Source organism: Siniperca chuatsi, linkage group LG16 (assembly GCF_020085105.1).
Source record: "Siniperca chuatsi isolate FFG_IHB_CAS linkage group LG16, ASM2008510v1, whole genome shotgun sequence".
In the NCBI taxonomy this organism is placed as follows: domain Eukaryota; kingdom Metazoa; phylum Chordata; class Actinopteri; order Centrarchiformes; family Sinipercidae; genus Siniperca; species Siniperca chuatsi.
Genome location: NC_058057.1, coordinates 8374145 through 8398796, shown reverse-complemented (window position 1 = coordinate 8398796; position 24652 = coordinate 8374145). Strand labels below are relative to the sequence as shown.

At 39.3% G+C, this 24652-nt stretch overlaps 1 protein-coding gene across 1 annotated transcript; it reads left to right on the top strand.

The window, feature by feature from the left end:
• The first annotated feature begins 13085 nt into the window (after positions 1-13085).
• kcnk13b (potassium channel, subfamily K, member 13b) lies at positions 13086-24451 on the top strand. Its single transcript, XM_044169469.1, has 3 exons — positions 13086-14379; positions 18498-19285; positions 22944-24451. The coding sequence occupies exons 1-3, from the start codon at positions 14043-14045 to the stop codon at positions 23097-23099; spliced, it is 1281 nt and encodes a 426-aa protein (XP_044025404.1). The 5' UTR covers positions 13086-14042; the 3' UTR covers positions 23100-24451.
• Positions 24452-24652: the final 201 nt, after the last annotated feature.

The following is a 24652-nucleotide window of genomic DNA, read 5'->3' as shown; positions in this document are numbered from 1 at the left end:
CTATGAATATCTGTACAGAATTTCATGGCAATCCATCCAATAGTCCAAAAAGTGGTGGACTGACTGACATTGCCATCATTGTGATAAAATAATTAAGAACTAATGAAGAGACTATTCTGACTACATGGTGGGGGTCAGTCTGCCCACTATATTTGCAGAAAAATACACTTTTTTTGCACAGCATCTGGTATATTGATTCCTTTTGCTTGATTAAAACTCAAAACACATTCAGCTCTGAACCACATGAACCGCACCAGTAAAGCAGAAAGATATTGATATTGTTGGTGGTAAGGCAGTCCCTATGAGCATTTTGTTTGGTTTTGGTCCACTGTTTGTTTCTCATTTAATTTATATGGTTGCATTGTGTTTTTTTAAGTGATACTGACATTTCTGATAAATTGCCTGTCTTTACACTAAAACAGACACACACAACAATACATGCAAAATATACAAGAAAATTAAAAGTGCACTAAGACATGTCATGCAAACAAAAGCACAAAACACACACACTCTCTCTCTCAGTGTTCATATTGCACTGCCTTTCACACTGCTCACTGAAAAAAAAGAACCATCTGCTACCATTAAATCATTAGAAAACGAACAGTTTCAGTTTCTCTGGAAAAATAGCAACTTTTCAACACCTCCTACTGTTTATGAACTTTACCCTGAAACCATGGTGATGATGTTTATTATTGGGATGTTCTGTCAAATGTTAGATTGCCAATAGCATAACTGATGCTTATATTTCTGGATCCAAACATGATGCTATTTATTTCCTTTAATTGACACCCAATAACCCCCTCTTATGGTTACCATTGTTGGGACTCCACAGATGAATTAATTCATTTGGGTGATTAGTTAACTGCATTTTTGTTAGGAGTCTGCATTCTCTTTTGTTACATAATCCTGAGAGCCAATGAACGCTGCATTGGCCAGTCTGACCTGTGACTCGGATGTCACCAGGCCAATAAAAAGGTCAATGATCATTTGTTCTGACTCTTTCTCCTGGAATGCTTCAATGCGGCGGACAGCCGTGGCTGCCTCCATCACAGTGTGGCCTGTTCACCAGCAGACACCCACCTGAACTCTCTCCTCCTGGCTTTGCTATGTCTCTGCTCAGAGCAGAAACACGCAGCAGAACTGAAGTCTTTGGTCTCAATCAATTAATTGGCTATTATTTCTCTTCTTTAAGAAAAGTGGTGCCCCTGAGGACTTCAGAAAATTCATTAAAGTTATTTATTATTATCTTTGATAATTCTGATAATAATAATTCCATAATTAATTGACCGCACCTACACAAGTGAGTGCTCCCCTTTAACCACTGCAAATCCCAACACCATCCATTCATCCATCCAGCCATTCATTCATCTACACTATAGATCATATTATAACAGCTCTTTCTTTCTGCCTTCCATCCCCCTTTGACAGCCAATTCCACACACAATCCACCTGTCAAAGGTGAAACCAAAGCTAAACAAGGTCTACCTTTCTGTAGATATCATCAACAAACTCTTGATTTTTGTCTCGCAAAAACTAAACGATGACAATTTCATGTCGGTATGATGATGATCAGATGTGTTTTTGTCAATGGAATCTTGACTAATTTGACAAAGCTCTTGTGTGACTTTTCCTTTGAAAGATAACTTGCCATGAAGATCTCCCAGACTGTATCTTCCAATCAACCAAACAATTTGCATACAAGTGATTGAAAAGCTTGCAAAGGTCCCATATTAATGACTTGATTCCCAGCAGGGTGTCACAGATAGATGAAACATTAAAGAGTGTCCGATCTTATTCGTTGACCAAACTGGGCAGTGTGGTACAACATGGGCGGGAAAAGCTGCTATGACACATCAAAGGGCCAGCCACTGGAAATAGCCATGGCAACCAGTCTGCCTCAACATGACATTGCCACAGAGGGCAAAAACACTGTGGGTGGTCTTTTAGGATGTTTTATTATATGTCTGATTCACTGGAACACAGAAAAGATAAGAAAAAGTCGAAGGAATGTGATTTGATAGAGGTGTTGTGCACCAAACTCTTTGAACTTGAACTTTATTTGATTGTTTGATCGCATGTAAAATGCTTGTTAAAAATGTATTACGACCCTGTTGAAAAATAATTGATTTTATATTAGGATAGTAGCGCCAAGGATGGAAAAATGGTCATCTGTAAAGATACTTTTTTTCCTGGTGCTTTCTGTGACACACCTGAGTCAGGCAGAAAATCATAGCCCTCACAACTAATACTAGTATTACAAATTGGACTGATACATTTGAAAAGGGTCCCCTTTGTCATTCCTTTAATCTAATACTAAGAACTGAATGTGCAAAATCATATAATAAAGAAAAGTACCTTCTGAACAGAGGAGTCCTTCAATTAGAGGAAACAGTGCTCCTGTGTCTGCAAGCATCTGCCATGATCAAGTGTCTTTGTGCAAAGATACTGCAGCAAAGATGCAACGATTTGCGTAAAGAAGACTGTGTGCTCTCTGGCACTGAGAGAGGGAAGCAGCATAATAGTGTTGGTCAAGGTAAAACTTTAGCGCCGGTCATGCATGAGCAAATTAGATAGCTGTGTGTGTAGTGTGTTGGCCACATACTTTTTATGCTGATAATGGTCACACCTATTTTGCAACTTCAACCACTTAAAGAAGCAGTGTGTAGGATTTAGTGGCATCTAGTGGAGAAATTTAAGATTGCAACGATTTGAATACTGCTCACCTCACCCTCCCCTTCCAAGTGTGTAGGAGAAACTACGGTGGCCGTGAAAAACGCGAAAGGCCCTATCTAGAGCCAGTGTTTGGTTTGTCCGTTCTAGGCTACTGTAGAAACATAGTGGTGCAATATGGCGGACTCCATGGAAGGGGACCTGCTCCCTCTATAGATATGAAGGGCTTATTCTAAGGTAATGAAAACACAATGATTATTATTTTCAGCTGATTATACACTAATGAAAACATACTTATAAATAATATATTCCATTTCTGCAAGTAGCTCCTTCTAAATGTTACACACTGGACCTTTAAGCAAAGTTGCTGGTGCATTCAACGACACTCAGGCTTCTCATACTTGTAGATCAGATGTTGTTGAAATCAACAAAAATGAATAACGAGAAATGTGAATTTGGCCTTAGTTTGCAGTACAAATGACTTATTTATTGACTGTTGGTCAACCAACCAACCTAGGTAGAGTTTTTGCTGCATGACCACATAACGATAATGTAAATGTAAGAAATAAATACATAATTTCCACACTTTGTTGTGAAATCAATGAAAAAAGGCAGGGTTTGGGAAATGGTTGCAAGAATCTTAAGTTAGTAATGTTTTTTGTGCAAAAACAGGCAAAACCACCAACTGGGTCGGTGATGGCTAGATCGCCAATGTAGCTTATGCGGCACACCTAACCTGCTCTGGAGGAGGTTATGTTCAGAGTTTCTGATTTAAATCAGCTATTTCACTTTTATTTGGCCAAAACCTAAAGTGATTTCCACATACGCATATCCTTCATTATGTGACAGTGTCACGTGCAATTCTTGAGTATAATGTTTAAATATGCTGTATCAAGATTAAAGTTTAAGAGCTCTACAATGTGCAGTTGTCATGTTAGAAATAAACAGGAGGCACTGAGAGTGCACTGAGTGGTAAAGTAAATATATTAACTTAAGAATTTACACACTACACAGAATAATAAACATTAATATTCAGGGAAGACAATTAGCCTACATTTTATTTGATGGGATGCGGTAAGGGACCTGGATAGTGGATAGGGGGGCGCTGGCCCAAGAATGGTTGAGAACCACTGGCTTAGCATGTTAGCAGGCTAATATTTGCTAATCAGCACTAAACACAATGTATAGTTGAGGCTGATGGGAAAGTCATTAGTTCTTATTTAGTATTAAGTTGTAAACCAAAGTACTGGACAAATCAAGAATTTGATGTGATGATGGCACTACATACATACATAATACAAATGAAATGGATAAAGGTACAAAAAAGTGAAAAGGTGGAGCGGAAAAGGTCAGAGAGAAAAAGAAAAAAAATCTTGAAACTGATCCTGCAAAATGTTTTAAGTTAACACATTCATTATTCAAAAATAACGTGCCAGTGCCACACAAAATCCTGCTAGCTTCAGTGATAACATCAACAATCCGCCGGCGCCAAATGAAGAGGAGGAGTAAAGAGTCTGCACAGATGAGAAGCAGGCTGATTCCAGTGGGGAGCAGGAGCAAGAAGAAGAGGCCACTGCTGAGGAGTGACGCTGAGATCGAAAAGTGACTGATGGTATGCCACTAGTGGTTCAGCAGCACATGCCGGTCCCAACAGTGATATGCCAATATCACACGATATGTCAATAAAGAATATGTAATATATAGCATACCATTGTAGGGGCCGGCATATGCTGCTGAACCACTAGTGGCATTCCATCAGCCACTTTTCGATCTCGGTGCTACTGCTGCCGAGGACGAGCGACATGATAACTTCCCAGGAGGTGATACTGCTAGTGCTAGCTCATGTAGTGACAGTGTTAACAGAGCTAGCTGCCAACTTCATATCTATTGCTTAGCCTATATGTTATAAATAGCCTGATATTGCTTTATGCAACTCATATGTGCGAATGTTGGGGGAAAATGGGGCCAGTCCAGACAAAAATTGCAAGGGATGAATTTTGTTCCCAGTCTGACCCTGCTCCCTGACCAATTAAAGTGGACTTAAGAGGCTGTGGTCTCTACTAGCTTTGGACTGTAAAGTGCCACAGTGATATCCCCCCTGTGTTTCACAAAAGACAGGAAAAAGCTGTGAGCATCAAAGGCACTGGAGATGAAGGCCTTCCACACACTCACCAACACCCAAACTTCCACACAAAGTCACACACATAGACTCCCTCAAAGAAGGCCTCTCATGGATACACAGACACACATTAATATGTAAAGACATGAACGGAACTACGTGTGCATATCTGCTTTTCCCCACAGAGACACACACATACAGAAAGCAGCCATAGCGCCTAAAGCACTTAATTGGCTCAAAACTAATCCCTGCTGTGTGTGTCTGCTGATATAAGTCCTGTGCAATAGAGAAGAATCCTACTGCTTTTAGTCCAACATAATGGACAAGGTAGCAAAGACAGAGTCCTTTCTAGAGCAACACATTCAGTCATTAACATGAGAAAAGGTGAAACTGAAGGACAGCTTGCTTCTGAGAAAGCCTGAAGCGATGGCAAATATCAAAAGGGGAATAATTTTCTCATACACCTCCAGCTTCAGTCTGCTAACTGATCGGGACCAATACATTTTCTTCTTAAACCAATACATTTAATGCATTTTGATATGAACTTTGTAATGCAAACTTGGGTGAACTAGTGATAAATGTTGTATGTTTTATCCAGGATCATAACTCTCATTCATCATTGAAAAGCATTATTTTTAGACTACATACCGTAATTTCCTTAAGCAGCTGGGCACTGTAGTTTTTAGCAAACATTAGTCAAACAGGAACTATTTTCAGCTGTGGATTAATACACATTTGGTGCCCTAGTGAGTATTTACAGCAGGATAGTGTATGCAGGATTGACTTAAAATAAACTACAGTGCCCACATTTGTAGAAATGAAGTAACATGTCACCCAGCAACAATGTTCATTGATGGGCTTTTAATAATTTGTTGAGTTATGGAGACCCAAACGTTCAATATTATATATGCTCTATAAATAAAGATTATTGGTATTATTATTATTATTATTATTAAATAAATAATTCCTTATCTGTCAGTCAAGACAAACATTGCAGAGCCAAAAATGTGATGTAGGCTACTCAGACCAAAGCGACATCCAATCGCATAACGGCTCAGCCCCATTAGTTCTGATTGACAAAGACTTTGTGATGAAAAACTGTTATTGTGAAAAGAAGCAGGATGGAATAACATTTCATAATAATGAGCTGAGTTGCACAGATTGATTGGATTATGTCACAGTTTCATAATTATATTACACATTTTGTCTGTATTAATTTATATGATTATTTATTTCATAATGTCTTATCAATTTATTTAATAATAAACACTATGGGTCGCGAGGAGGAAATAGCATATCAGGTTTTCGGTTGGTATTCAAAGGATTGGTTGACAATAGAAAAAATATAAAGTATCACCATCTTTATATATTCAGACTCACCAATGTGAGTGAGAATGCGAGCAAATGTAAATTCAGACAAGTGAGTGAATGTAGATTTTAATTACACTTGTGTTAATTATGTGTCTTACCAATACCTTTTAACATTTCAGTCACATATAGTACTTATGTTACCAACTGACCCAAATAACCCGAACCGCATAATGCAGTCTATGTGGACTACATGATTTTCTGCTGCCTTGTTTCAGTAGGCAGTGAAATCTTCCTCCCATATGCCTGACATGACCAAATATGAATATATCAAATTTGATATTTGTATACTTTTGGCAGCACATTTAATTTCAGTATAAGAATAAGGACTTGCGCACTTTACTGTTGTTTATATACAGTACTTTGTAACCTAGTTTCTAGTTACTATGGTTACCCCATGCTCAGTGGATCGATGTCTCCCTACCAGAGAGAGAGAGAGAGAGAGAGAGAGAGAGAGAGAGAGAGAGAGAGAGAGAGAGAGAGAGAGAGAGAGAGAGAGAGAGAGAGATGTGCACTGTGAATATGTTTGCCAAAATTCAATTGACTCTTCTGATTGAGTTGAAATGGAATGACATTTTAATTTGCTTCGTTGTTGTCCAGTAAAAACAAAAAGCAAAACACATCCCTGCTGACAAAACACAAAATCGTAAAATTATCCAAAAGCAGAGATACAGGAGTACCAGTGGTGCTAAATGCTGGCCCAATATCCAGCTAAGAAAAAGATGGTAGATGGTCCATTTGCTTGTATACAAACAGTAAACCCCATATTGAAGATCACTTAAGAACTACAAGTTTCCACCTATCATCACACAGGTTGTGTATTGAAGTAGGAAGATGGAGTGAGACACCACCTGAACAACGCCTGTGCTTGCACGAGATCCGAGTACATTTTGAGTATAACTCAAATGATCTTAATTCACTATTTATAGGCACAGACGAGAGCGTATTAAGGCATCACTACAACCAAAGTGCCTGAAAATGTTGGAACATGACAATGTTGTTCAGTACTAGTACAGTACAGTTAATAAATTAACTAGCTATTTACTGAACGAGAATCAGTGTTATATTGTTTATATGAGAGGTTGTCTAACATGAGGTGAGTCCAGCTGCAGACCAAGATTTTACATTGGAATCTTTTGTGTTGGGATCTAGATTTTCAATACACCCTGACTCCAACAAACATTTCTCTTTTTTCTTGCCACGCTCCACCGGGAGGTCAAAGGTCAGGATCAGCTACAGAACAACTGCCCTGGAGCTGCAGTAGTTGTTCAGATCCAGTGTCTTGCTTGAGGATGATTCAGCAGTGTGGATGCTTGTAGACCCAAGAGCTTAAATTAGGGTCCTGCTTTAGAAATCTGTTATATGTTTATGTGCATGTGTGCATGTGTTTGTGTGCAAATCATTAGAGTACTACCCTAATGATGCTGCTTATAAACCAGGGCAAGTGTCCACTTACAGATGTAGAGGCTGATGACAAATGGCTTTGACCTTGGCAAACTACATGGTAATGTGGTGGAGTCGTAGTCGCCAGCTGCAACAGTGTCATCACATGACATCAGAAACAAGCCTGTGAGCATGCACATCCAGATATTATACACATGCATTATGAATAAAATACTGTGGTTAGACATTGTCTTAACACTCAGCTCGTGAATAACCCTTATTTGAATATTCCCAATGTATTTCCATGGAAACAGATCTCATACCTACCAGAAAAAACAACAGTAAATTTCACAAAGTGATTACATGCTTCAGCATCCTATATAAAATAATATATTCCACCAAGTACTTCTTGGTTTAGTTCTTGATAAACTTTAGCACATTAATGACAGTGTATAGACATATGGAAAGTTATGAAAAACTAAAATAAACAGTTTTTACCAAATATGACCATCTGAGAAATCGTATTCAGAATATTACTCTTCATGTAAGTCGAGTCATCTTGTGTGTCTCATATTCTGACAGGATGTGTAACTAAAACCAGAATTATGAGAGGGATTGTATCTTTCCTTTGGATTCTAGTTGAATTTTAAACTGATTTCAAAGAAAATACAAATGAATGTGCTTTTCAATTCACTACCTTTATGCGAATAATAGGAGTGCATCGAGATAACCGGCTGGTGGCGCTAATTCTCCAGTTGGGTGCCATTGAACCATTACAGAAGAAGAGGGAACAACAAGATGGTGTACTTAAAAGAGTGCCAGTCAAACCTTAAATGGTGGATAACAATGTAGAGAATGTGATGGAAATGTATGTTTGTTTCATGTAATAATTTGAGGAAGATCCAATGTTTTTGTCTGCAGCTATTTTTGTCTTCAGTGGAAGTTTGAGTGAAGTTTAAGTCACATGCTTCATGTACGTCATGATTTATTCGCTAAGTCTGTTTACATTGCACTTTGTCACAATTTTTCCTAGCATAAAAACTTTCTTTTCCAAATTTTCAGCATTTCCACTCAGGTTTTTCATGCGGAAAATTGAAACGAATATGCTTATTTGCTTTCTTGTCGAGAGTTAGGTGAAAAGATTGATACCGCTCTCGTGTCTGTGCATTTATTTTGGCGCTGGAACCAGGAGGCGATTAGCCTAGCTGAGTGTAAAGTCTGCAAGTAGGGGGGCACAGCTAGCTTGGTTCTCGCCACAGATCAAAAATATGTACTATACTAGACTTTCTCATTCTCTCATTATTTATTATACTTTTTTGTTGTCTGTTTTGTATTGTTGAATGTTAGATAGAGCTGGACTTGCTGTTTCCCCCTGCTGCTAGGCTAAGCTAATCGTCAGACCTGTTAAAGATTAGAACAGACCATGAAGTCACCCCAGTGCTCTTTACCACACAATATACAGAGTGACAGTAGGCAATACGCATTATTACAAGTAAGAAAATGAGCACCCCTACGTCTAAAACTCAAATGACATGCCTCTAAATGTGGCAGTTTTGTGTAGAAGATTGGCGAAATTATGTGAAGTAGAAAATTGTGGACAAAATGAGGCCATGTGTAGGTTGAAAAACGTGCAAAGAAAGAGACAGCTACTGCAGGCAACAACATCAAAGCCGCACACACAGGCAAGATTTATGTATGTGGAGTTGTGTCTGTGTGAGCATAAATAAGAAAATGACATGCATACACACCTGCATGCATGATTATGAATGCCCAGACTCTGTCACAACTAATGACCTACAGTGTAATCAAGGCTATATATGCACATACATGAATGGATAGTGTATGTACGCTGAGTCCTGTTAGTAATCACAGTGTTTATAAATTTACATTTTATGCTGGTTTATCAAACTACAATCACTTTAACACAGTGGTTCTTTTTCTGTCATGCCCCCCTTCAGAAGCCGAAAAAGTCCCCCACCCCCACCCCCTTATCAATCATTAGCAATATTGGGGGAGCAACAAATAAAAAAGGAGCCCAGTTGAATTTGATTGAAATAAAACAAATGATTCAGGTCAGCACGATAGCATAGATAGTTGGGTTTTTTTATTTCACTACATAAATCATATTCATTCAACTTAGTTCCACTCCATATTTTTCCCCTGGTCATCCATGCCCCCCCTGCAGTGGCTCTATGCCCCCACCCAGGTGGGCCCACCCCCAGTTTGAGAACCACTGCTTCAACCATTCTAAAGAAGGGTGGGGTTTGGGTCTCTTTAAGTCAGCAAATGTGTACTGAAACAAGTCATGGACTGCTAATAAAATATTTACTGCTTGAACTGAAATGATCTGACCCCTGTGTGCAGGGAACAGATAATTAGAGCTTTACAAATGTAATGGGGGCTGACTTAACACCCATCTGCCCGTCTACTATGATTTATATTATTAATAAAGCCACCACAGCTCAATAATCTCAAGTGCTTCATGAAATAAGAACAGAATGGTAAATAAATCTAATATTTATATGCAGTAGACAGCTAGCTATTAGTAATACTAAGACTAAACAAAGTCTAGTTCCAGGAAGTAAATGCAGAGTCATTTGAAGTATTTAAAAAGAAACAAGATCTTCTGTAAGAGCGAGATTAGAGGTGCACACAGATAAGGGTGGATAAGAAGATAAACACATCCCAGGGGAAAGCATATTGCTGATTTTCATCTGGGCTCTGTAGCTTCTACATTTGTTAGCACTTCTGGGAAGATGCACCATAATAAAGCAGCAAGTGTTTAGTATAATTGACAACAAGATAGACTAGAGGGAACCAGTTTGGCTGTCCATCTCCAAAATGCTTTAACTCAAAGGAGCCCATGTGGAGAGGTACAGTACAGCTTCCACAATGAGCAAATCTTTAGCAGTAACAGACCGTATTCAATATCCCATTCCCCAGGGTGGAAATTAACTAAATAACTTTCTGCTTGTGCTTTAGTGCTGTGGGAAAGAAACAGCTTCAGGGTGGCCTATTTGTATATTCCATTGTGAGGAACAAGACACAACTCACATTTCAAAGGACACACTGTACTGCAGTGCTGTGTAGTAGTATAGTATAGTATAGAACACCAGTATTGTACTGCAGTGCTATAGTATAGTATAGTAGTATGGTATAGTATAGTATAGTATAGTATAGTATAGTGTAAAAAGTATAGTATAGTGTGGTATGGTATAGTATAGTAGTTATATAGTATAGTATAGTATAGTATAGTATAGTATGGTAGTATAGTACAGTAGTAGTATAGTATAGTACGTTATAGTATAGTATGATATAGTAGTAGTATAGTATAGAATAGTATGGTAGTATAGTACAGTAGTAGTATAGTATAGTATAGTATGGTAGTATAGTACAGTAGTAGTATAGTATAGTATAGTATAGTATGATATAGTAGTAGTATAGCATAGAATAGTATGGTAGTATAGTACAGCAGTAGTAGTATAGTATAGTATAGTATGGTAGTATAGTACAGTAGTAGTATAGTATAGTATAGTATAGTATAGTATAGTATAGTATAGTATGGTAGTATAGTACAGTAGTAGTATAGTATAGTATAGTATAGTATGGTAGTATAGTACAGTAGTAGTATAGTATAGTATAGTATAGTACAGTATGGTAGTATAGTACAGTAGTAGTATAGTATAGTATAGTATAGTATAGTATAGTATAGTATAGTATAGTATGGTAGTATAGTACAGTAGTAGTATAGTATAGTATAGTATAGTATAGTATGGTAGTATAGTACAGCACAGTAGTAGTATAGTATAGTATAGTATAGTATAGTATAGTATAGTATAGTATGGTAGTATAGTACAGTAGTAGTATAGTATAGTATAGTATAGTATGGTAGTATAGTACAGTAGTAGTATAGTATAGTATAGTATAGTACAGTATGGTAGTATAGTACAGTAGTAGTATAGTATAGTATAGTATAGTACAGTATGGTAGTATAGTACAGTAGTAGTATAGTATAGTATAGTATAGTATAGTATGGTAGTATAGTACAGTAGTAGTATAGTATAGTATAGTATAGTACAGTATAGTATAGTATAGTATGGTAGTATAGTACAGTAGTAGTATAGTATAGTATAGTATAGTATGGTAGTATAGTACAGTAGTAGTATAGTATAGTATAGTATAGTACAGTATGGTAGTATAGTACAGTAGTAGTATAGTATGTTATAGTATAGTATAGTATGGTAGTATAGTACAGTAGTAGTATAGTATGTTATAGTATAGTATAGTATAGTATAGTATAGTATAGTATGGTAGTATAGTACAGTAGTAGTATAGTATGTTATAGTATGTTATAGTATAGTATAGTATAGTATAGTATAGTATAGTATAGTATGGTAGTATAGTACAGTAGTAGTATAGTATGTTATAGTATAGTATAGTATAGTATAGTATGGTAGTATAGTACAGTAGTAGTATAGTATGTTATAGTATAGTATAGTATAGTATGGTAGTATAGTACAATAGTAATATAGTATAGTACAGTATGACTATAGCATGCCATCTGTTTAAATATTTGTTCAGTTTAAAATGGATTTCCCTGCACTCTTGCTGTAGCCACAACCAGGAACAATCACAGGTAACAGTCCAAGCTGATGAACTGCTATTCAAAGGCAGGTGGTCGTTCTGTTGCAGCTATAGGACACGGAAAATCACTTCCATTCTGGTGTCCTTAAGAAGTGCAGAATCATGTAGTAATGTTGATTTAACAATAACCTAAGGTATAAATACAATCATAATCAAGTTACTTAGCTATTAATACTGTATTTTAATGTTGCTAATGATAATATTCACCATTTGCCATAACTTCATCTTGCGGTTTACCTTTTTGAAAGGGAATATCCAAAACGTTTCATTTGGTGATCTATTATTGTTTCAAATTAATACAAATTGTGTCACTTGTATGTGTTGAAATCATGAACAACTAGGCTATATTATCAATGCGTGAATATATTACTTTTTTTTTTTACTTTACTAGAAGCTCGCAATTCTTATGACAAGTAGCAGTAGCCGTTCAGTGATGCTCACTTTAAAAGACTGCAAAGAGACAATATTGCAATAATACAATCTGGGCTTCTGTGTAACGCTAATAATTGGTCCAGTTAACACTTTTTTGGGTTGCTTTGTGCACGTTTCATTTTTGCTGTACATGCTGTAAGTTTATCAAGACGACTTAGTAAAGTGTGTGGTATCAACCTGCATTAAGATGCTACAACTGCTTATAAGGGTGAGTGACCATCTCTGTGCCCTGCAGGCATGTTGCAATGTGGTGAGAACACAGAAACTGTGTGCACACTGCGTGATCCGCAGAAAAGTACTAGATGACCTGAGAATGAGCCGTGAACTGTGAAGTGGGCATGATCTTCAACAAATGGGGAATTGAAACTAGTCTTAAGGATAAACAAGCCAAAATACTTGCATAGTGGGAAGCTGGGGTGTCTAGGATAAATGTCAGTTTTCAGGTGAAGTGTCTAAGATGAAGGTCAATGTGGGCGATGTGACACCATGTCTAGACGGAGATGGATCAGCACTAAAGAGGGAAGAGAAGCATTACTGTTACGGAAGTGGCAGTATGGATGGTTGTGTGATATTCTGCTCGGCCTCGGGCGCGTCATCATGTTGTTAAATTCCCAGCTTTACAGAAATAGCTCTTCTGTTGCCCCTGTGATCCTGAATTATTTATTTCGAAGAGTCGTTCCGTTCTGACATTTGCTCACATCGTCCCCGGGTAAGCATGGGCAGGAGCATGAATCCCTCACCAGAACCCGGAAAGGTCAAGTGATATTGATCTCACTATACAAACGCGCTCTATATTGTCAGAATGAAACCTCCAAAGTTGGGATCAGGTAGAACATTTTGCGGCCAGTCCGGGACTCATTATCAGATTCGGCTCTCGTGGTGCCTTTTACAAGCTGAAATGGGGAAATTATCATGGAATTTAGCAGATCTGATAAAACAGACTTCCCATACGGTGATGAATGGACAGAGGCTGTGAGTTCAACCGTATGTTGGCGGTCAATCGGCGGTGCGTAAAACGCGCGCTCAGGGGTGTGGACTTCTTTGGAGACGCGGGACCGGAGAGCACAACAGCACGACTCCACACATCCACAGGTTGCTGCGCGGCTCTCTGCTCCTCTCTGAGCATCTTGGCAGCCCAGACCTTCAGAGTGCAGCTGGTGGAGATGAACTGAGGAGTCTTTTAGAGGACGCGTTTGGCTGAACGGTGTGGAAGCTCATGACCAAAATGCCAAATCAACAGCCATGGGCAACTCGATTATAACCTCCCTGAAAAACAATTTAATTGTATTGCGCAAGACTTTTCTGTCATAAAAAACCCCCCCAAAACATCTTGTCAACGTTTCTTCAGAGGACTGTGCGTTTTATTCGAGACCACCATGCCACAGGTCCAAGACTGCAGCTGCACCACGGTGACAACAGCAACATAATGGCATGTAGGAGCGGTTGCTGCTGCGGCTCCGGTCCAATAAACGAGGATAACGCGAGGTTCCTGCTGCTGGCGTTGTTCATCATAATCTATCTCCTTTGTGGGGCCGCTGTCTTCTCAGCGCTGGAGCAGCCAAAGGAGCGAGAGGCGAAGGAGCGCTGGGCGCAGAGGTTCGAGCATTTCAGCCAGAAGTATAACCTGAGTAAGAAGGACCTGAATAACTTCCTCAGGAACTACGAGGAGGCGAACGTAGCGGGTATCCGTGTGGACACAATCAGACCTCGATGGGACTTCACGGGCGCTTTTTACTTCGTGGGAACTGTGGTATCAACCATTGGTGAGATGGAGAAACAGGCATTTGAAAACAGTGTAAAATGCTATTTTCTCACTCAGCTCTATCACCTTTTAATGAAAATATATACATTTTAAAACCCACCATTAAACCTCTCTTTGAGGACATCATCAGTTATTAACGCGTGTGTATGCTTTGTCTGTTGTGTGCGTTTGTATGTTATTACAGCTTCTTTTATTTCCCCTATAATGTGACTCACTGTGTCACAAATGATGTCTTGCATAGTTTTCCTTCTTTTGCACACTCTCAACAAACTCTCCCATATCAAGGCCATTTATTACTCACTTTTCATGAGCCGAAATGACAAAATGATCCCCCCCCACTGTATTTTGTGTTGAACGGGTGTTAGAAGCCAGGTTTAATCACACTTTAACACATTGCAGATGAAACCTAATAACCAGCATAATGTTGCTTGCAAAATACTTTTTGCTATTAGTTTCATCTCCGCTTGTCAAGTCCAAATTCAGTTGCGAGAAATGTCTGTGTTCAAATAGACCTCTTTTTTTGTATCTGTTCATGAACATACATGTATGTTTACTGTTAACAGATCCACTTCCAGTCATTTTTAAAGTAACATCAGCTGTGCAACATTTCTTAGTCTTTGTACTTGAAATTTGATTCATTGGGTTAAAAAAAAAAAAAACTAGACTGAGAAAAAAAAGGCAATGTAATGCCTGCATCAGTGCAAGATTTGTCCCTCACAACCACTTCTCCATTTGAGCACTGGCTGTGTCCAGTCTGTCTGTCTGAGAGCACTAGAGGCATCGGTGTCAGTATGGCAGACAGAGTAGAGAAACAGAGCCATCCCTCTAACCTGTTGTCGGTACCTCTGATGCATACTTGCACACTCCATTTGTTCTAATTTGCTTTTTTCTTCTCAGTACCTGACGGGTAGTGCCATTTCCACATCTTTGCTTGGCATGAGCTGATTCATGTTGATTGACAGCTTGACAGGCCCTTTGATTAGATGACTGGCATAGACCATCACCATTTAAATGAGTTATAGTGAGGAAGGACCAGGGTTTTATCATGAGATACTCTCTTCATTCAATTTAATTCCCTGTGTTTTTAGAAAGATTTTTCTGATTGATGGTGGCCTGAAAAGAGAGGGGATCACAAGATGAATCCTGTGATTCTCCCATGATTCCTGATGCCACTGACAATTTTCAAAATGCCTATTTCAAAGAAATAGTTTTCCTCTGCTGTACTGGCAGCCCTCCTGCACTTTCCCCGAGACCTCGGACAGAGTAGTAAAGGTTTCATTTCATCAAGTAGCAGTCAAGTAGAGAGAAGAGAAGAAGCTGTTCTGTGACATGAAATAAGGAAGGCAGTCAGCTTCAAAATGCTTTGACATATGGTTCCACAATCATTGACTGTGCTGCAAGGTCCAGTTGAAGGTTGTAACAGTTCCGCTTGTTACTCTGATACTGAAGTCAACAATCAAAGAGATTTTCTAATATTTCATTTATGTCAACTCTCATTAATCTAAGCAATCAGTCTTTATGATTTTCATCTTCTGTTTATCTAACACTCTCATCTCTGTTTTTGGAGTATGTACAGTATATAGCTTAAGGGAAAACCCTTCACAAAGACATTATTTTGCATCCACAAGGAGAGTACTGTGTGCGTCAGCGTTTGGATGAATACATGGAAGAGTACAAGAGAGCACTGTAGCTTGTTTATCTTGCAATGCGTGGTCGGCACATATGCACATGTAAGAGTTCCACTGACGTAGATACTTAAGTGAATCGCCAAAAAAGTCCAACACATCCAATCACCGAGCATCAAATTCTGTTAACGTGCACCGCTAATGGTCGACGCTAAAGTCTGGTGTTGAGAAAATTTAAATATAAATATAAAATATGCAGCTGAAGTCACTTTTGGATTTTGGGTCAATTTTGCAAAAATGGCAATGTGTATTGTTCACAAATTCAAAGACAAAGATGACATGATTTCTCAGAAACAAAGTCGAGATAAGTACAAGTAGTTGACATAACATAAACCTATAGAATTGTTACATCATCTGGGAGAGTCCTACAATTCTATGTTTAACACTGACGATATTGTTCAATGAAAAATTGAGATGGGATTAGAGAATGGGGAGAAAAACTTCCGGAAACCAGCAGCACCTCCCACTTCACAACACTTTAAGGCTACAGCCAGCAGCCAGTTAGCCTAGCTTATCTTAGCACACAGACTAGAAACAGGGGGAAACAGCTAACCTGGCTCTGTCCAAAGGTAACAAAATCGGTCTACCAACACCTCCAAAGGTCACTAATTAACACTCTATTTCCAGTTGATTTAATCTGTACAAAAACTGAAGTGTAAAAACGACAAGTTGTGGTTTTGTAGGAGGTTAGTTGAGTTCACTGGCAACCTCACGGTGACAACAAGACTTCAGGAAGATAAAACATGTTAATTAGTGAGCTTTAGAGGTGGTGGTGGGGATTTTGTTACCTTCGGTCTGAGCCAAGCTAGCTGTTTCCCCGTTTCTAGTCTTTTTTGCTACGCTAAGCTAACCAACTGCTGGCTGTAGCTTCATATTTACCATATTTGACAAATATGAGAGTGGTATCGAGCTTCTCATCTAACTCTCAGCAAGAAAGCGAATGAGAATAATTCCCCAAAACTGTTGGTTTAAATGTTTTTCTTGAGTGACTGAGGTTGCATTTGTGGAGTTAAAAGTGAGGACTATGTAGCATAACCCAGCGCACCCATTAACACCAACCATGTTCAGAGCTTTTATGCCAGACTGCCATCCTGACACCGAGGTCTTACTGACACATTAGCAAACTATTTTCTCTCCTTCATTTACTCTGTATATTTTATTAAACAGGTCAAGTGACTCATCAATATCACATTTAACCAAGCTTACGAAACAAGAAGGAAAGAAAAACACATCTATTAAATCCAGCCCATTTGGCTTTATCGTCGTGTTTGGAAGAAAACTTCAGCCCAATTAGCACCTTGAGAAAGAATTTGAATGTGGAGGCAATCAAATTCTCCACAAGAAGCCTGCCTCTGGCACAGTGGCAATTAGTCATGCTGCAGAGTATCTTTTTCATGGCACGAGATACAGTAACATTTATGTTTGTTTTTCTAGTGAATAGGGCTCTCAAGATGTAGGAATTTACAGCTTAGGTACCTGTAAACAATCAATTTATCACACCACAAAACATGGTGCATGTAACTGTGTAATCGGCATAAAAATTGCAGTAAGTGTTCAAATATTCAACACGTTTATGAATGTAATAAACTGAAAAAGGAGAACAGACAGACAGAGCTGCATTCAGCTTTCAGTGTTAAATGAGGGATGAAAAGGAGACATCACTGAGATTGGTGCAATCGATAGAAAGACCTCTCAATTTGAGTCCCATTTTGTTCATCTGCCAGTTCACAAGAGACAAAGGAGAAGTCACACACAAACAGTCTCTCAGTTCCCCTCACAGTAAAACCATGGGTTTGAACCTTTACAAATATGAGAAAATGATCAAAATTGAGAAGTGAAGTGGCTCCAGTGGATCTTTCAGTTGCCAAATAACTATAGGGAATACAGTGAAATGTTAGACAAACCGACACTTTGGGACTGATTGCAGTGATGTGCTTGGACTGAAAACACCTCAGCTCTTAAAGTGTGTGAGTGACAAAGACAGATAGAGAGGGAGAGTGCGTCACCAATGGCAACCCAGTGGACTGAGGCAGTTGTGTGAGTATAATTTTCACTTAGAAGAAGAGGAGATCAGTAATTAGCAATCTTTGTTAAAGACAGAGAGGACATGCGTTTGGTTTAAAAGGTAAGTCAAAGCAGCTGGAGGCAATGGCCACACTCATCTTCTCTACAAATAATCCATTTATTTACTTAGAGCACTGTGTTATATTTGTGTGTGTGTGTGTGTGAAAGAAAATGGAGGCACTGAGTAAGACTTTTCAAGTGAAGAATGCTTTTATTCTATTGTTTTATTCAGAGACACTTGCTATGACAAGAAATTGGAGAATTAAAGTACAACTACTCTTCCTAGCATTCACCTCATTTAATCTTATTTAATACCAGTATTACTATGTAGATTTCTACTTATTGCATAATGTTTCTGTGTGTATCCCAGGGTTTGGGATGACCACTCCTGCCACCATTGGAGGAAAAGTCTTCCTGATGTTCTACGGCCTGCTCGGCTGCGCAGCCACCATCCTCTTCTTCAACCTCTTCCTGGAGCGTGTCATCACCATCATCGCCGTCGTCCTTAAGTCCTGTCACGAGCGACGCCATAACAAAGCTGTGCTCCCACAAAATGGCCAGCGAGTCTCTGAGGGAAACAAAGCAGGTGGTGCTGGGGGAAGTGGAGGAGGAAAAGGACAGGATCTGGCTGGCTGGAAGCCTTCGGTCTACTGTGTCATGCTCATTCTAGGAGCGGCAGCCATCTTGGTGTCCTGCTGTGCCTCACTCATGTACTCGGCAGCCGAGGGCTGGGGCTACCTGGACTCGCTCTACTTCTGCTTTGTGGCCTTCAGCACTATCGGTTTTGGAGACATGGTGAGCAGCCAGCGGGTCATCTACGAGGGCCACGCCACGGCCGCATATCGGCTGGGCAACTTCTTCTTCATCCTGACTGGCGTCTGCTGCATCTACTCCCTCTTCAACGTCATCTCCATCGTCATCAAGCAGGTCCTCAACTGGCTGCTGAGGAGGCTGGAGGCCCCCTGCCGCTGCTGTTTCCCCAGGAGGGCTCACCACCCGCACAGGCACCCCCGACGGAACGTTGTGGCCCCGGGTCACCTGCGTGCCCGCAGAGACCCCTCCATCGAGACAGACGCCATCAACGAGAGCGAGACTGACACTGGGCGCAGGATGTCCGGGGAGATGATCTCCATGAGGGACTTTCTAGCAGCCAACAAGGTGAGAGCTTCAGGGCTGGAGCAGGTTGTGGCTGATATCTTGTGTGATATTCCATCTGTCTAAAGTAATCACGTGTTATTACATGCAAGGTATTCATTTATCTCCAAGAGCAATTTGATTAAACTGCTCACATGAGCAGCAGAAAGAACATTTGGTCAATAATCTTGTTTCCCTGTAGTTGTGTTTATTGCAGTCATTAACTCCGTATACACTCTGCTCTCAGTCATCTCCCTCATCATAAGCTGTATTGAATTCTGAATGCTCTATTGCAGCTTTCCTGCACGATTCTCCTTAACATACATGTAACATATAATATCATGGCCTGTGCATACTTCCTATTACTGAAGCCAATGTTAAATCGCCTTAGTTATTGTCTAAATAAAATGAAAATATGCAAGATCAATAATAGTTTAACAAAGGTTACATAGTGTGATTAATATTTTGATAAGGGCTTCCTGTATGTATATATATATACAGTATATAAGCAGCAGGTTATTTTTTGCTGCTGTTTTCTAGGCTACATATTTATTATGTGTAAAATTTTTCTGAATATCAATGGCCTTACTCCATTGCTATCAGCCCTTCAACAGCCCTTGTAGACACTCAGAGGTGTCAGGTGTTACATACATTTCCATAACTGCTACCCTTCTTTTCAGACAAGAGGAACGAGCAGTGTGCGCTGTTGAATGTCAGAACCATGCTGCTCACTCACCCCAGGATTATTCTAAACTGGATCAAAAACCAAAATTGGAATTTTCTGATTAAGGAGCTATTTGACTAAATGGTGTGATGCTGTGGCAAGGATGAGATCAAAGCAACGTAAAACGTTAAGACAGAAACTGAACAGAGCAGATGTGGAAACGTGTGTTACTGTAGACTACTAGCACATTATGTAATATCCCAGATGACCATACCTTAAACAATAGTGTGTTATTATCCCAACATTTTATTATCACAAAATTAGATTAAGGCAATAAATAAAAATGGTACTTTTTAACTTTCCCAGCCTGTTAAAGTTTTGGTGATTGCCTTATTTTTCATCTTAAGTTTTCAGCAACATATTTCGACATCTACTTGATGGAGTGGCACAAAATTTTGTAAAGACATTCAATGTTCACAGGTGATGAATCCTGATGACATCAGTGATTCCCCTCTCTAGTGACACCAACAGGTTGACATTTGTGGTTTTGAAGTGAATTGTCTGACACTCATGTCCCCATCAGGATGAAGTGTAATAACTTTAGTGATTACTTAACTTTTCATCTAGCGCCATCATCAGGTCAAAATGTCAATTTGTCCAACACTTTGGTTGATAACCAAATGCCTGCAAAACTAATGACATTCCCATCAGCCTCAGCTGTACTTTGTGTTTAGTGCTAATTAGCAAATGTTAAAATGCTAACATGCTAAACTAAGATGGTGAACATGGTAAACAGTATACCTGCTAAACATCGTCGTGTTAGCATTGTCATTGTGAGCATGTTAGCATGATGACATTGTTGTAGACTCTTTGTCTGCTTTTCTATAGCATACGCATTAAAAAAATGCCCTGCACGAATGCTCCTTAGCAAGATGCCTGGAATAGGAATTCATATTACAGTGTGTCGACTGACAGCAAATTTGACTGGTATTGTCCTGTCTGTCTGTAGCCTGCTTCCAGACCTCTGGATTGCAGCCTACCGATATGTTCAGCAATTCATAAAATATATACAGTATAATAATATATATATATGAATGAAGTGAACAAAAATGGCATTTCAGTCTGAATATCGGCCTAGTCTGTCTGGGCATTCACTCTAAAAAGATGTCCATAAAGTCTGAGAAACTGGCTTTGTACATATTGTACTTGTGGAGAGAGGAATAAGCGAGAGACAAGAATGGGAGGGGTGGAGGGAGAGAGATGGAGACTAGACATTTCACACATTTCAAGTTAGAATGTTGCTGCTGCACCACGTAACACTCTGGCCTTCTCATTTTCAATCAGGGACAGCTGAACAATGATGATCTGCTTTAGTGGCAACGTGAATATGAAGAGGTCAACAGTTCAGGGCCATTTACTGAGAAAAATAAAATAGTTCAACATTATAACACTGGAGTTTGGACACGACGTCACATCTTGTTGCAATTAAATTACTTTGTGGTCATTTCAAGTTTAAGAATTAAGATAACTTAAAGAGAAGTTAAGCTAAATTTAATAAAATTTTATTTATATAGCGCCAATTCATAATAGAAGTTATCTCATTGCGCTTTTCCTATAGCGCAGGTCTAGACCGTACTCTTTATAATATTATTTACAGAGACCCAACAAATCCCACCATGAGCAAGCATTTGGCGACAGTGGCAAGAAAAAACTTCCTTTTAACAGGCAGAAACCTTGGACAGAACCAGACTCAATGGTGGGCAGTCATCCGCCGCTGCCATGTTAGGTTTTGAGAGAGAGAGAGAGAGAGAGAGAGAGAGAGAGAGAGAGAGAGAGAGAGAGGGTTTGGCAGAAGGGAGGCACAATGCAAAGACCACAAAGAATTTTTTATTTTTATTTTTTTAAATCATCATTACTCCGCATCCAAATATCTCCTTCACATCTCTTGAGGTTCACAGCCCCAAATGTGGGGAGTTACACTGAATACATGTCTTTGTAAATTGTAAACTCACAAAATTGCAATCTCACACTCATCACATACCACCTGATTTTGAGAAGCAACAAGGCAGCTTATTCAAACATGGCAACTCAGGTACAAATATGTTTATTTCTGATATTTTTAAAGAGCTATTCAGTATCCAAATTAATTTGCCTTACTTTCTGTATAGGTACCAAAATATTGATGATGATATTAATTATGATTAATAATCAAATCTGTAGGTACAAACATTTTATGATTAAGGCTCATTGTTTTAGTAATAACAACACTAAGAGTCTACAGCCATGCTAGCTCTGTGAGGCTGTACTGCACAGCAGTGCTTTGAGATGAATGCTAACTTCAGCATGCTAACATGCTCACAATGACAATGCTAACATGCTGATGCTAAGCAGGTACTGTTCACCATGTTCACCACCTTAGTTTAGCATGTCGGCATGCTAACATTTGCTAATTAGCGCTAAACACAAAGTACAGCTGAGGCTGATGGGAATGTCATTAGTTCTGCAGGTATTTGGTCATAAACCAAAGTATTGGACACAATTAAATTTTGACCTGATGATGATACTAGATGAAATATCAGGGGATTACCAGAGTGATTAAAATTCACCCTGAGGGGAACATGAAGGTCTGTACCAAATTTAATGGCAATTCCATTAGCTTTAATATTGGCTGAACACATGTAAAACAGCATTACACATCAGTTGTGTACATTCTCTACATTGCTTTGCAGAAAATAAAAGGGAAAGGTTGGTGTGTGGGAGAGTAAATATCTAGTTTCTGTCAGTCACTCTTGTTCAGTATTTGTCGTCTTTGTTCACTAAAATTGGCACACAAAAGGAGAGGAAAAACACCATCTGGTAGCCTTATATCACACCTGTGAAATCAGATGTGACTGCCGCCAACACATTGTATTATAGCCTCGTTTCGCAAGGCTTCACATGTTGCACATACCTCTTCCAAACAAAGACAGCAAATATTTTCTCATCTGTTCATTTCTTTATCTCTCTCCCTTCCTGCAGGTGAATCTGGCTATTATGCAGAAGCAGCTTTCAGAGATGGCCATCGGGCACCCGCGCCAGTCCAGCTCCAGTTCACGTCAGAACGGATTCTCGGGAGGGGTGGGCGCCCTTGGCATCATGAACAACCGGCTGGCAGAGACTAGTGTGGACAGATAGGGGAAACAGCGTGAATCCTTTTGAAAGGATACAAAAGGCTGAGAGGGTGAGACGAGTGAGGACAAATTGACACTGAGGACTGCCTTTCTGAAAAAAAAAAGATTTGGGTGGTGTACAAGACTGAATTTATGACTACGTAATACATCTTTTCCATCCGCAAGCAAGCTGACCCCCAGCAGCTACAGCTTAGAATCGAAACCCTCTCAGCCCACTATCCTGTCAAGAACATGGCTACATGAATGATGCATAATAGTTTGCTGAAGTCTCACATCTGGACCAAGCTCAGCGTGCCGGAATGTTCCCCCGTGAGGAATTCCGTTTCCATGGTGATAAAAAAGACTGCCTAGAGCCCTTGTATCCAAGCCTTAAATGCCTGATGCACTACATGCTACTTAACCCCTAACTGCAATTTCCACTCATCTGCAGTACTTTACAATTCTCACTATGACTCTACCCACATCCATATTGTATCTGTCACTGTAAAGGACATTAATGAGAAAAAATAGCTATAATAAAATGGGTGTTTCTTGGTTTAAGTCTAACAGTAGTAGTAGTAATACTGGGTGTCATGTAGAAAATTAAGCGAGAGGCCGAATTCATGGATAATTGAATGTTTACCTTCTATGCAGAATACTTAATTTTACAATTAGACTATCAATGACACTCTCATTCACAGCCATATTATATGCCATTCAATAGCCTTTATCTTTGACACTGCTTTCATTCATTACCACGACAAATAGAAGACAAAACCTCCCAAAAGACCTTGTTACAAACAGACCTATCTCTAGCTGAATGGATGGTGTTGTGAGTCTGAGATGAAACCTATTATGTGAGACTGCTGTTTACTTTGGGGCTTGCTGCACATTGTCCAAGCATAGATGCAGACATGAGGACATTTTCACACCCTGATGTTGTCCAGGCCTGTAGGTGGTTGGTATTGTTGTAGTAAAACAAGTCGATCCAGGGCTCGGTATTTTATTTTAGCTCAGCAGGTTTATGTTTTTCCTGTCGGGAATCACAGCAAGTGCAGTACACAAAAATGACAAAAGACAGAAAGATGAGATTTTTCGTAAACCGATTAACTCAGGTGAAAACTGCAAGCAGCCAAGAGGGAGAACGACTTGTGGACACTATATGATGCTTGATTTAGGGGGATGGTATAGGCATCTTCATTCTCTTTGTAAGTGCATCTGAGAGAAAATTACAGGGTGAAAATCCTCCAGGCTCCACTTCTGATGTCACCAGCTGAGCTTCGGTAAATCTGACTTAATAAGTGTGTCTGTTTTCCACAGAACAAGAACAGAGAAACAACCATATTTAATAAAATGACAACCTGGCAAACCTGCAAAGAAAGAATGTGCTATAATATTTTTATACAGGGTCTTCATGATTTTTTAGGATGATTTCCAATGGTTGTAAGAATACTATATCTGTGAGTTGTCTGTTGCAAAATCCTTTTCAGTTCACAGCACAAACTGAGAAGGAGGTGAGATCCACATGGCACACGGCATTAATAAAACCCATGCAGAATAAAGAATGGATTCGTATAA

What these genes read in the sequence shown, in the direction of transcription:
- kcnk13b (XM_044169469.1), top strand. Translation starts at nt 14,043, where the DNA reads ATGGCATGTAGGAGCGGTTGCTGCTGCGGCTCCGGTCCAATAAACGAG. An exon ending in AACTGTGGTATCAACCATTG is followed by an intron (nt 14,380 to 18,497) that starts GTGAGATGGAGA and finishes TGTGTATCCCAG; the next exon opens with GGTTTGGGATGACCACTCCT. An exon ending in ACTTTCTAGCAGCCAACAAG is followed by an intron (nt 19,286 to 22,943) that starts GTGAGAGCTTCA and finishes CCCTTCCTGCAG; the next exon opens with GTGAATCTGGCTATTATGCA.